At 37.2% G+C, this 13,304-nt stretch overlaps 1 protein-coding gene across 1 annotated transcript; it reads left to right on the forward strand.

The window, feature by feature from the left end:
• The first annotated feature begins 302 nt into the window (after positions 1-302).
• On the forward strand, positions 303-12,829 carry LOC136677613 (protein prenyltransferase alpha subunit repeat-containing protein 1-like). The gene is made up of 7 exons (XM_066655179.1): positions 303-400; positions 1,902-2,071; positions 2,329-2,395; positions 3,159-3,263; positions 4,637-4,877; positions 6,416-6,744; positions 9,684-12,829. Exons 1-7 carry the CDS (start codon positions 315-317, stop codon positions 10,030-10,032), a joined length of 1,347 nt encoding a protein of 448 aa, XP_066511276.1. The 5' UTR covers positions 303-314; the 3' UTR covers positions 10,033-12,829.
• The last annotated feature ends 475 nt before the right edge of the window (positions 12,830-13,304 follow it).

The raw sequence follows: 13,304 nt of genomic DNA on the forward strand, positions 1-13,304 counted from the left end.
AGTCTTGACATTGTGTTTATCTCGCTAAACTGATAAGCCCCCCTTTCTGGATAACCACCAGGGTGAAAGGGGACTAACAAAGCATGCAGAGCCACAGGTGATCTGCTGTCTGTAAATGTAGAATTACAAAGTTCTCCTGTATGGTCAGCGGAACTGAGAGAATGGAAAATGTTTGTTGGTTTTTGGGGTGTGTGCGTTTGAACTTGGCCGTTAGGTTAAATAAATAAATAAATAATTAATTAAATAAATAAAAAATAAATAAAGTTCCCGGATGAGGTTGAGTCACTGGCGCTGACGTCACCAGCGCTCTGAAAATGGCCGGGTCGGAAGAGGAGGTGGATGTCTTGGTCCAGAGAGTTGTGAAAGATATTACCAACGCCTTTAAGAGAAACCCCAACATGTAAGTGGCATTGGCTTCATCTTTTCCCGTATTTTAAAACCAGGGCGTGTGAGCGTGCCGTTGTCGCTATGACGCTAAAGCTGGAAACTACTTAGACACTAGCGGCGCTGCTAACGGACAGGTGTAAAGAAGTAGAGCTGCGCTAAGCTAACGCTAACAGATGCCGCTGGAGCTTAAGGTTCCCTGTAACGGAGTCTTTTTAGACGATTCAGCGCCAAATGCACTTGGTGTCTGAATTAAAACTCTGCGTACCGCTAAAGCTTTTATCTTTCACAACAAGTTTTTAGCTGCTTTGTTAACACGTTTATGTGGTGGTGGTTATGTACTAGAATAGGTATCATGAGGGAAATAAGCGGACTGTGCCCTTTCTGAACATTTCTGCTTTGAGAAATTGCACTATTCCCAAGACGCACTTAAACAGGCAAATTCAGACAGCCAGATTATCACATGTCATTAACTTAAGAAACCTGACATGTCAACTTTCAGTGCACGGCTTTTCATCTGCAGGCGAATAATGGATGGAGATAGAGTTGTTGACTGTTTGAATTCCCAGGAATTCATGGGTACTGAATGTAAATGATGCTTTAGAGTTGCATTTAAACCGCTTTCGAGACATTTGGGGATTTCTTGGGGAAAAGATCTCAGTGTATATGTTGTTTTGATGAAAAAACACGAGTTTATCGGTTAATTGGTGGAGGATTTTAGCTCTTACAAACGTGGCAAATTTAGTAGTACATTTTAGAATGACTTTCCAGTACAACCTATAGGACATACTGATTTTTACTTTTGTCTGCCTGTTTGAGAGTTTGTTCCCTCTTTGCTACAGTAACAGCTTCTATTTTGGGAAGGCTTGTACCTCTGAGAATATAATTGCAGTCAGTCATAAGAGTATTAATGAGGTAGAGTACTTATTTCAAACATGACACAAGCTCACCGGAAAAGTACTGAATGCTGCTCTGTCTCTCCTCAGAATGTAGGTCCAATGCTCAAAACTGCAAAGCCAGTGGTGGCTGACTTAAAACCATTCCCACTGACTGTTTGCACTGGGCATGGTAAACATGGCTCAAGTGTCACAGCTACAGAGCATCCCATTCTCACGATAAAGCTTTTCCATAAATACTGAAGAAGCTGTTTGTGGGTGCACAAGCACATTTGAAAGTCTGACCTAAAGGTTTTTGTCTATTATGTAATCTCTTGTAAATGTGCCAGAGCAGCTTTCGGGTACGCTGTAGTTTTAGACTTATTCTGGTAAAAGATAAAGCTGTTAACAAAAGAGAGTATTTTTTGTACTATATAAAGCAACTTTAAATGGTTTCATGAATCTGTGCTTCCTGCATATTAACCATCATAGAGAATATAAAAACCTGAATGTACCCTTAAAGAATATTTTTTTTATTTGGTAGTTGACAGAAAAGCGTCCTCGCTGGAGCTGGTTTTGTTGTTTTATCTTTTATTTTTGTTGTTGGTGTTGTTTATATGCTGTCCTATTTATTTGTTGTAGAGATGAGATTGGTCTCATACTATGCCCTGAAGCAAGATACAACAGAAGCCCCATTGTCTTAGTTGAGAATAAGCTGGGAGTAGAAAGCTGGTGTGTGAAGTTCCTCCTGCCCTATGTGCACAACAAGCTGCTGCTCTACAGGCAACGCAAGCAGTGGCTCGACAGAGAGGGTGAGACAATTTCTTATTCAACATTCAATATTCCATTGCCTCGTACTTGAATGTAGCAAACACATGGCAAGGACACAAATGGAATATTGAAGGCAAGGCATGAAGACATTATTCTGGCAAACTGAGAGGGAGGTTGAATCAAGGAGACATTTTGGTCCTTGCTTTTGTATTTGTCCTGTTCCGGAGGTGGCAGTGAATGCTAATTATAACCGATGATTTGGGCTTTGCCTGTAAATGTGACTTTCTTTTCCTTGCAGTGCTGGTGGACATCACTTGCACACTGCTGCTGTTAAACCCAGACTTTACCACTGCCTGGAATGTCAGGTACTGAATCTGTTTACAGTCCCCGTTATTTAAAAATCTGTTAAATAGAAATTCTTATTTAGGTATTGCACATCTTTCAGGTCCTGATGCACAACTTATTGAGGTCTAAATATGCATGTTTTGAGAGTAATTATGACTTTTATGTCAAAATTTGTTCTTTGAAATATGATAAATCTACAGAGCTGTAATTATGTTCAACATAAAATGAGCCAAAACAATCATTTTTTCCAATAGAATGGTTACAATATGTCGTCTTTGTAGGAAGTTATTTTTTATGAACAGTGCTGCTAAGTGGTAAACAGCTAAAACCGCTTCCCAATATACGGTGTCGTTAATTTTTCAGATTTTTATTTACTGACAATTTGATTCATTTTCCTTAGTCTGCACTATGTCACTGTCATTCATCCATTCTTTCATATATATATTTTTATTTTTAATAATAGAAAATGTTTAAATTCATAAAGAAATGATGCATTAAAAACCTGGGACATTTGGTACTTTTAAGTACTTTTTAAAAAAAGAGATGCTTTTTTTAATGTGGCATTTATCATCAATCATCTGAAACCCTGTTTATTTATGTATTTATTCTTTTGTTGTTATTTTTACTTTTTATTTATTTATTTTTACAAAAAAATGTACATTGTCCTTTAGGGGGTGCTAATGTGTCAGTACATCTAATTCTGGTCATATATATACTATATACCTACATTTTATTAAATCTGAAAACTTCTGTTTATGGCCCTGGTACATTTGTAAATTGTAGGAAGGAGCTGCTACATTGTGGAGTGCTAAATCCAGAGAAGGACCTCTACCTGGGAAAATTAGCACTGACCAAGTACCCTAAGAGCCCAGAGACATGGATACACAGGTCAGGCCACCTTGATTTATCTGAGAAAACAGTTTTGTGCTATATGTGCAGCTGATAAGTGCATACAAATGCATGTGATATGTGTATAATAACCAGTTCAGGTGATGGCTATGGTGTTAATACAGCAGGCATTTTGTATATCCTAACCTAATTTAAGCAGCTACGGAACATGCTCTTCAAAAATGGCTTTCGTGAGTACACGTAAATGAGGTCAGATGAGCAGGTCTTTGAAATATTAAATATCTGAACTGAGTTATGCAATACTGCATCTTGGCATGGACCAAACACGCTTCCTATTTTTAGTACTCAATTAGAATGCATTTTTCACTCCATCCCTTCAGATCAGGTGCTGACAGCTGTGAGTGTTGGCAGATCACGTAGTCATCTGATCCCCAAGGAGGTTTGAAGAAATGGGGGTCACAGTGTTCTGCTGTCCTAAATCTCATAGAACTCCTGAGGGGGAGGCAGTATTCTTTAACTTTCATAGATTTCTGACTATTTAGAATGTCTCTTCTTCAAATATGGCACTTAATGAGCAACAAACATACAGTTCAGTAGATTATTCTTTGTTCTTTTGATCGTTTGTTCGTTGACAAATGTAATGTCTCTTCTCCAGCTAAACTCTGAACAAAGTCTCTTTGTAGTGTTTGGTTTAAGTCATTTTGTCATGACGTCAGCTGATTTTAATGAACAGGGCAAAAGAACATACAAACCTGCCTTTCTCTTGTGGTCTAGATGTATCCATAAGTGCTCAATCTGCAGTAGATGTATCTATTACTGTTTTATAGATGATCTTGTGCACAGCGGGAGATTTTCAGCATCAGACAGGTTCTTGTAGTGGGAAATGCTCTGTGTGTTTTAGGCGGATGACAGTCCCTGTGCAGCACATACAGAAAATACTCCTGAACTTCAGCGGCTGCATTCACACATACGCTGAGATTTACTAAGGGTATGGTGGGCCAAAAATCCACGTAAAGTCCAGGGCAAATGTTGCATTCACCTATAGAGCTCCTCTGAGAAAACCCTGCAGTATTTTTGGGTTACAATGCGTATGTGAAAGGGGCTTATGACTGGTGGAACTTGTGCTAGAAACTTGAAGGGGTGCAGAGAAGGCAGTTGTGTCTAGAAGTTGCTCTTTGAATTGCACTAGACTAGTTTTCAGATTTTGCATTACTGTTTGTATCTTATTAATATATAATAAAAAGCGTGTGAAACATTTTGTGTGTATATGTTTAAATAAAACAATGTGTGATATCATTTTTGTAATTCAGTAATTGAGTATGTAATGCATAATAATAAAACAATATTTAAATATTGTACCTGTATGGAGGAAAAATGGGACTGATTCTCTTGCTTTATCTGTCATGTGACAGGCGGTGGGTGCTGCAGAGGCTGCAGGAGGAGTGTTCCTCTGGTTCAGGACAGAAGGAGCAGCAGGGCCAGGCTGAGCCACATGGAGACCCTGAAAGTAGTAGGAGCAGTGAGAGACTGCAAAGAGCACTTCAGCAGGAGATGAGGGTGTGTGCAGATGCTGCCAGCCGCTATCCTAGCAACTATAATGCCTGGTCCCACCGCATTTGGGTTCTGCAGCATATGGCCAAAGGCAACTTGAAGGTGGGCACAGGTTCTTGCTGAACCCAAAATGGGATAAGCCATTATGATTTTGTATTTGGTTTAGGACATACTAAGCCACTCGTATGTATTTATTTATTTATTTATTTATTTATTTTTTGAATAGTGCTAACTAGAGCTAGATTCTTGATAACGGTGCAGATTTTCCCTTAAACACTGATGGCCAACATCTGCAGGCTTAATGTAAGATTAGATTAGTGTTGTCAGTACCCCTTTAGAGCTCTGATGCATCTATGTTTATTCATAATAATCTAAATTTCTGTCATTTTTAGTATAATAAATGTTATTTGTTTAAAAGACACAGGAACAGCAGCCCTTTTCCAGCCTTGCTCTCCCAGGCCAGTTTCTGATTGATTGGTGATTCATCGTGCTCAATTTCCCAAAACAGTGTTAACAAGGACTAGCTAAAGGCCTCAGTGCAAGACAGTGCAAGAATTACTGATAATGGTTAATCATCGGCAACATTGCCCTTTACAGTAGTTCATATTCTTGTTTCAATGTTCCTTTTTTTTCCTCAGTACAAATAATATTCAAAGACACAATGTGTCAACTCCTTTTTGATTCTTCATGACCTTAATACTGTCTATTCCCGCTGCCCTGTCTTTACTGAAGCCCCTTTGGGACTCTGCGAGATGACCTGTTTTGAGCTAGAGTATTTTCTCATGGTAGTGAGAGCTGGAACTGTGTGTGGGTAGTTAGGAGAGCTTATTAGATCTCAGGGTTCACTGCATCTCAGACCGTTTGATGTGTCTTTATCATCTCTTAATGGGATTCAGAGTTGGGCAAGTGTTCTAGGGCACAATTTGAGCCTCAGGGTCTGAACAGAATGTGAGGGGGAAGCACTTGTTTTAACGGTCCAAAATAAATTCAGACACAACAGTTCTACTGCAGTTTGCTATTTTAAAGATAATTTGTTAACAAGGAGGTGATTTTTTTTTTGTAACTAATGAGATAAGAATGAAAATGAGTTTGGTGGTTTAAGGTTTTTTTTTTATGTTCAGTGACTGCCTTCCCTGCAGATTCCCCATGTATGTATTATTTCTTCAGTTCATTCATTCACTTTGAATTTGATTGCATTTCACGTATCAATTTTCTACCTATAAAAGTGTTTATTCCTAACAGCAGTTATAATGTGGGACATGTTGTATTGGTAATCCTGTTTAATATAGTGAGAAATTATTGCTCTTTGTTTAGAGAAGACATATAACATTTTAGTATAAAATAAATTTCAATGAGGACTGGCGCCCCCTCCAGGGTGTATTCCCGCCTTGCGCCCAATGATTCCAGGTAGGCTCTGGACCCACCGTGACCCTGAACTGGATAAGCAGTTACAGATAATGAATGAATGAATGAATAAATTTGAATGAGGTGGATGTTGTAGCTAATTGAATTTGTGAACCAAACATTTGCAGCCTTGTTAATGCAATAAATATGCTACACCTGGTCTGTTCCAGCATTGCAACCATTCAGATGCCTTCTATGAAATGTGTCAATAATATGCTTGGGTTCTGTTTCTACAGATTCTTCTTGACGAGTTGTCCTCCACAAGGGTTTGGGTGTCCATGCATGTGTCTGACCACAGTGGCTTCCACTACCGGCAGTTCCTTCTCAAAGCTCTGCTGGGTGAATTAGGTCATTCATGTGAGAGTCTTCACACAGGGAGTCTGAACCTGCCTCCACATCCCCCCACTGACTCCCAGCAGATCCATCAATCTAATGGAGAGATTACTGCAACTGCACTGGATGACCCCCACATCACTGCCATCCCTCAGCTCTTCCATGAGGAGATGGAGCTCTGCACTGACCTCATTGAGTCATATCCAGGTCATGAAACACTCTGGTGCCACAGGTGAGCAGACTCAGGGTCTAACTGTAGATATTGGGGGACAAACCTTAGAATACCTTACTAAAATAAGTAAATATATTGTGTGGGCCTGTGCCATATATATATATACATACACACACACACACACACACACACACACACAAATTTATTTGTTGTTTCTTAATGTGTGAAACTTTTATATTTGTACTAAAGTAAAAAATTATATGTAATTTAAATAAGAAATTAAATATAGTATTAATTGAATATAACATTTATTTTGTTGCAGTGGTGTGTGCTTGAAATAAAAAAAAAAATTTTATATATATATATATATATATATATCAGTGTTCTTTCATATCGCCAGTAATATCGTTAAAACCAAAATACTCCGAAATATTGTGATATTATTTTAGGGCCAAATCACCCACACCTAGTATTGTGCAGTTGAAGATTATGAGAGCAGGTTATTTTACAAAGCTGGTTTTAGCTTGTTAATATAGTTAATAATCCTACTGGACAAATATCACACTTGCTTTAAGTTATCTGTGCGTATAAAATTTTCCTGACCCTTCTGTTTTACTAAATGAACTAGCTAGCTCTGTGTCAGCTATCACTGACCGAATGCAGTTTATATATATATATATATATATATATATATATATATATATAGTGTGTGTGTGTGTCATCTGCCTCTGCACCAATTTATCTGTGTCAAGCTTTAGCTAGAGTTCCATTCAGTGGCTCTTCATATTAATCTACATCTGGATTGTGGATCAGGTGGAACGTGTTCTCCAGCTGCATACAATGCTGATGGAAGGTGTGTGTGTGTGAGAGAGAGATGACTTTGTCTCTAGTAAGCTGTCCTTGGCCTTCTGCTGGACCAGCCTGATGTGTTTATAGCACAGGGTTATAGTTTGATGGATGATACTCTGCTGCAGCACCATAGCTCAGTGAATGGGATCCTCTTTCTCTCTCGCACTCTTTTGCTCTCTGTCTCCACACCTCTCGCACTCTCTCTCACAAACTACAGTTACTAATATGAAAAATAAAGATATTAAAAAAAGAGAAGGCAATAAAATGGGCAGAAATGGGGAATACAAATAAAAACAAAACAATTAAATAAGTAAAATACAATAGCAATTCTTATTTTTAATTAAGAAAGTAATGAGCAATGAAAAAGAGAGGAAAAAAACATTCTAATTCATTCTGAAGACATCCTGCTTTTTAATATAAGTCCAGTCACTATGGTCACATTATCAACTTAATTATATTTAATGTAATCAATCCAAATAATTTTCATCTGAAATATTTGTTTGCACCAGAGCATGGCTTGAGTAACTGAATAATATTAATTATTATTAAATATTACAATATTAAATTTAATAATAATATTCAAATTTAATATTAAAATGCTATTTAAAATGACTTATTTAAGGTTAATAGTCACAATAATTGGTTGCTTGTATAGTCATGTAAGCAAAAGTCATGCAATTACAATTGACTTAAAGGGGACCTTCATGATTTTAGTCAAATATTTTTTTATTTTTATTTTTTTTTGTGTAATGAATTCTGAGGATTTGCTAACTCTCCAATCTGTTTGGGTGTTCTGTTCTGATATGTTTATGAAAACCCAGTGTCTGTATATGGGTACAAAACGATGTCTTGGTCTGGTATGCTAGGCTTTCTTTCTCTGCTCACGGCAATTAAATGACATTTTGGAGGTTTTTAGAGAACAAAGAGACCTCCAGACTTTGAAAAGCTTGAACCGATGAGGATATTGCTCTAAATCTGTTCCATAGATGGGTAAAACTTACTTATTTTTGCTGTAGAGTGAAATGTTTCCTAATTCAGGAAAGCACGGTTGGCATAAAAGTAAAAATGGACAAAGTGTCACATAACAAAAAAAAAATTTAAGTTTTTTTTGGGGGGTGTAGAAATAAATAAGGAATAATTAAGAATGACATTGTGGAGGCAGCATTTGTGTGGTCTGTGTTATTGTTTCACATATACACCCCCCCCCCCCCCCCCCAGGACTTTGTTGTAATACTTGCATTTTCTTTTATGTCCTAAGCTACTTCATGGCTTTGTACCGCTTTTTGACAGTCCTGAGTACAGTTTGCAGTCCTGTGCATAGTCATAATTAATTGAATGTAAAAGTCAGGAGGATTGTTTGATGGAGCACATCATTTAGCATATAAAGGCACAGTTTTAAATATGTATATCCTCTATAAACTAAAATGCAATAGTGTGACATCATTCAACATGTTTCAACAATCTGGCTTTGTGTGTCTCTTCACTTTACAAGCAGTCAAGAGCAGTGATCTTTCAGCAGTCCATCCCATGCGAAATATTGGTGGAAAAATCTAAGCCTTGATCCATGTTGTTTAGCCTTCGATATGGTTGTCTTGTATGTGTAAGTTTGAGTCTGGAAAGGTGAGATTAGGAACACAGGCAGAAGCCATAAGGAAGTAGTACACACCATACCGCTGCACAGCTTAAAAGTGTGCATGGAATTCAGGAATAAATACAGCAACATTTTTACAGCAAGTATTTTTAGACTGAGACACAAAATTGTTCTCTCAGTACCGTCCTATTTTGTCTTTGTGGTTAACCATTATATCAGAGCAGAGCTTATTCTTGAGCCCACTAAATAAAAGAAAACAATATGATTACAATCCTATTTGAGCATTTCTCAGTCTTCTATTCAGACTTCATAAAACACTGAATAAATGCATATGGCACCTTCAAATATTAATCACTAATAAAGTTGAGAAAATTTACATTAACATCCAAATATAGTGCTTTTTTCAGCTTAATAAAATTATATTCAACTACATATTATTGATAATTATTTTTTAATTGAGTAATCAAAATGAAACTGGTAATCATGATGTCACTTTTATTGTTATTAACTTCTTAAGCTTTTATTTAAGATGCTTATAATGAACATGTTTCCTCAACAGACGGCATGTGTTCTATCTGTGGCACTACTGGCGGAAACACAGCCAGGGTGCAGGGCCTCAGTCTCCGGTTCTGACGCACACCGCCATTCTCCTTAGTGAGAATTCAGAGCCACATGTGGAAAGCAGGAGCTCACTGGACATGGATGTAGACTGCGTGCCGGACAGCAGCAAGCATGGAGGCTACACGCAGGACACCAAACGTCTGAAGAGAGGACCTGTGCCTCCCTGCCCTGGCCTCCCCTCTGAACATGTTTTTGTGTCACAAATCCTCAGTAGTTGCCGGAGCCCTGAGCAAGGCCGTTTTGCCAGTGCTTACAAAAAGTGGCTGGACTCTGTCATAGGTCAGTAGCCCAAGAAACACCCTGTGGGTGGAACCCAATAGGTCAACATAGTTTTTAGCACCACCCACTTAAGCCTGCCCTCTGAAAATGGCCGGACTCCATTTTGTCAGTAAGCGAATTCCCCTTCATGATGAAAACCAGTGAGGAGCCTTGGGAGAATGGCACTTTTTGGCTGGTCTGCAGTATCCGCTTTAGTTCAGGTACTTGATATCTCAGGTCTGTTTCGATATTTTGTCAGTTCTGTACAACTTTTATATAATTTTTTTTTCCAACTTTTGTTAGATTTATTTTTTTTCTTAATTAATTATTATATTTTTTGTCTTCCACAACTTATGGCTGCAGGATGTTCTACTGATGCTGCCTTCAGTTGTAGGTTTCCTCTTAAGAGACTTCAGTGCACATTTTTTGGAAGTCTAGGAGCCCAAAGTTATCCTGACACACATTCTCCTTTTTGTTTGATCAACAACATACAGGGCCCACATACCTGTCTCCATTTCCTTTTTGAGCTTTTGTACTGGAGCATAGAAATAGCCGAGCATTTTACTACAAGCACACTCAGCAATGTGAGCACAATCAAGGATTTTTAAAGTTTCTCTAAATCAATTAAAAGAACATACTAGGTCTGGCCTTTTGTGATCAATATTTATTAACACTTTTGTATACAGCTAATGAACATAGTGGAAATGGGTGGCATTCTTGGGATTTGAGGTTTTATTTAGGTTGTATCTGCTGCTGTATCAGTGGCACAGGCCTCAAACATTCTCTATAATCTCATAGAAGCACATTCATTACACTTTAGAACAATAAACATAATCTAATCATTAACATAAGACGAATCTCTGCGTTTAAGCACAATGTGTGGTTTTTATCCATTTTACATAGTGTCATATCACAAGTATGAGTTTTCTTTATGAAGGGGAATTTCTGCATTTGCAGTAGAGTGCAAGTCGTTTTCTCTACTCTGTAAATATGGATGGTTTTACCTGAATAGAATAGGTACAAGCTACTAAGTTAAAGTATAACACTTGTAAAATGGTGCTTATTTCTGCACCCATACAATATGGCTTGTAAAGGCCTGGGTTGACAGATGCTGCTTACCTTTTAACACTACTTTAGAAATATATTTATGCAAAAAAAAATCTGGTGTAAAGTTGATGATAGTTTCACGGTATCACTCATGTTTTGATTTATTAAATGAATGAATTCTTAGATTGTTCCAGCCATGCTTAAGTAATTTGCCAACCTCCTGAAGTAATAATTCTAGAAATCAAGGTCTTGTAACAGTAGTGGAAGTTATTTATGGCACATTTATAGAGGCTTGGACATTAGAAAAGTTATACCACTTTTACTCATTTTACTGCATATGCAAAAATATTTCCTGGCAAACTGAAATAAAGGTATTATTAATATAAACACTAAAATATTTAGAAAAAAAACTGACTTACTGTAACTCTGTAACTTGAGCTCATTTCCTCAGATAAGATTGAGTCTGCTTATTACATAGAAAGGATAACAATACCTACTGATTTTATTATTTAGTTTAGGGTTAGGATTAAGCTGTGTCTGAAAAAAACTGGACCTTAGACGTTTAATTATATGCCATTAGGAAATATTTGCGTTGTTGCACAGTGATGCACATAGACGTTTTGATTTCCATGACTATATTTAGGGCTATTTCAGTCTGGCTTTTGGTATCTAACCTTCAAGTGTTTTTCTTGCACCATGTTTGTTCCGAGGTGCCGTAGCAATCAGGAGTACTGGGTTGCTGCTTTTTTGCTTGGCAATAAAGTCCATGCTTCCTTCACTCAACTCCACCTTCCTGTTTGGCCAAGTGTGTTGAAAGTTAAACAGCTTTCTATCCATAATGTTCAAGTGTGTCATCATCAGGTGTTCATGATTTATTATATCAAAAACATAGGATTTTGGGGTCTGTTCTCAGCACAAATGCGCAGATTAGAGCTGATGCTGAACAGAGCCCCTAATGAAGGACAGCATTGGAGAGTGATACATCCTTGTTACGTTACATTAATCACTACATGCTTAAAGTTCTTTATACAGTACTTTTACACCAAATTAAAACTTGCCATACTCACCTAAAAGTCTTCGTAACGTATATTACTTGAAGCATTTGTTTCTTGTAAAGTGAGTTGCCTTTTCTGTTGCTTGTTCAGAAATTATTAGGATCTTATTTTTTCAAGATGACACAAAAAGGAAAAAAGTATTACTTTGAGTTTTCCTTTCCTTTAACGTACTTGCTTTTTGTGCTACTGATGTAAGTTCTGCCACTATTCTTAAGCTACCTGCTCAGTAAACCAACTGCAGCTATCAGTCTTGTCTAGATGAGCCTTTTTATTTTTTCCCTGAGAACATATTATATTAAAGTCTTATATTTGCAGGGCTTCCACCTTAACTCTTATGTTATCCTGCTCAGTTGTGAAAGCTGTAACTTTAACAGTTGAATTATATTAATTTATGCTGTTTTAAAGATGCTAAAATGTTTGCACTTGTGTTACATGTTCATTTTTCTTGAGTCATCTCTGTGGATTGAATGCCATAACACAATATATGAAGAACTGAAGAAACATGCTGGTACATCTATGCAGATACATTCTCTTAAATTTCATACAATGTTGGAAGGAGAAGGTTTTGGTTTTTGCAGTTTCCCTTCTTACCCTTCCGTTAGCTAAGTTTACAAAGGAACTGTTTTATATATATATATATATACCACAAGCATTAACAAATCTAGCATTTCATCCGTGTGTTCTGTATTTATTTGTAGATTTAAAAAAATATTCACAGTAAATGTTTTTGTCAGTTGCTTACCACATGAAATAAAATTTGTCTTAGAAACTGAATTTTCTGAGTAATTGAGACGCAAAACTGAATTACAATAGTCTAAAAGTTTAAATTTAATTGCATCACTGCAGTGTCTTCATGACACAAAGTTGTTCACTGAATTAGAGGGGGTGGTGGTGGGTGATTTATTGACCAGCTCAAGTTAGGTATGGAGGACATACATCTCCCCTGTATGTAGTGTTATGTATCATCATGCTGTATATGCTTAGGTCATACAAAAATGTTTAGCTTTTCAGTAACTGTGCATTGTTCCTAGGAGGGGCATTTTTCCATTTTCTATTAATAGCCAGTACAAATGTTAGGATCTCTCATTAGTGTAGCGCAAATTTGACCTGCATTATATTACCTTTTTTTAATAATACTTGTAAAGCAGGCTAAAATAAAGGATGGATATGAAGAGGAAAAACTGGAGTCTAAGCTCCTC

Source organism: Hoplias malabaricus, chromosome Y (genome assembly GCF_029633855.1).
Source record: "Hoplias malabaricus isolate fHopMal1 chromosome Y, fHopMal1.hap1, whole genome shotgun sequence".
In the NCBI taxonomy this organism is placed as follows: domain Eukaryota; kingdom Metazoa; phylum Chordata; class Actinopteri; order Characiformes; family Erythrinidae; genus Hoplias; species Hoplias malabaricus.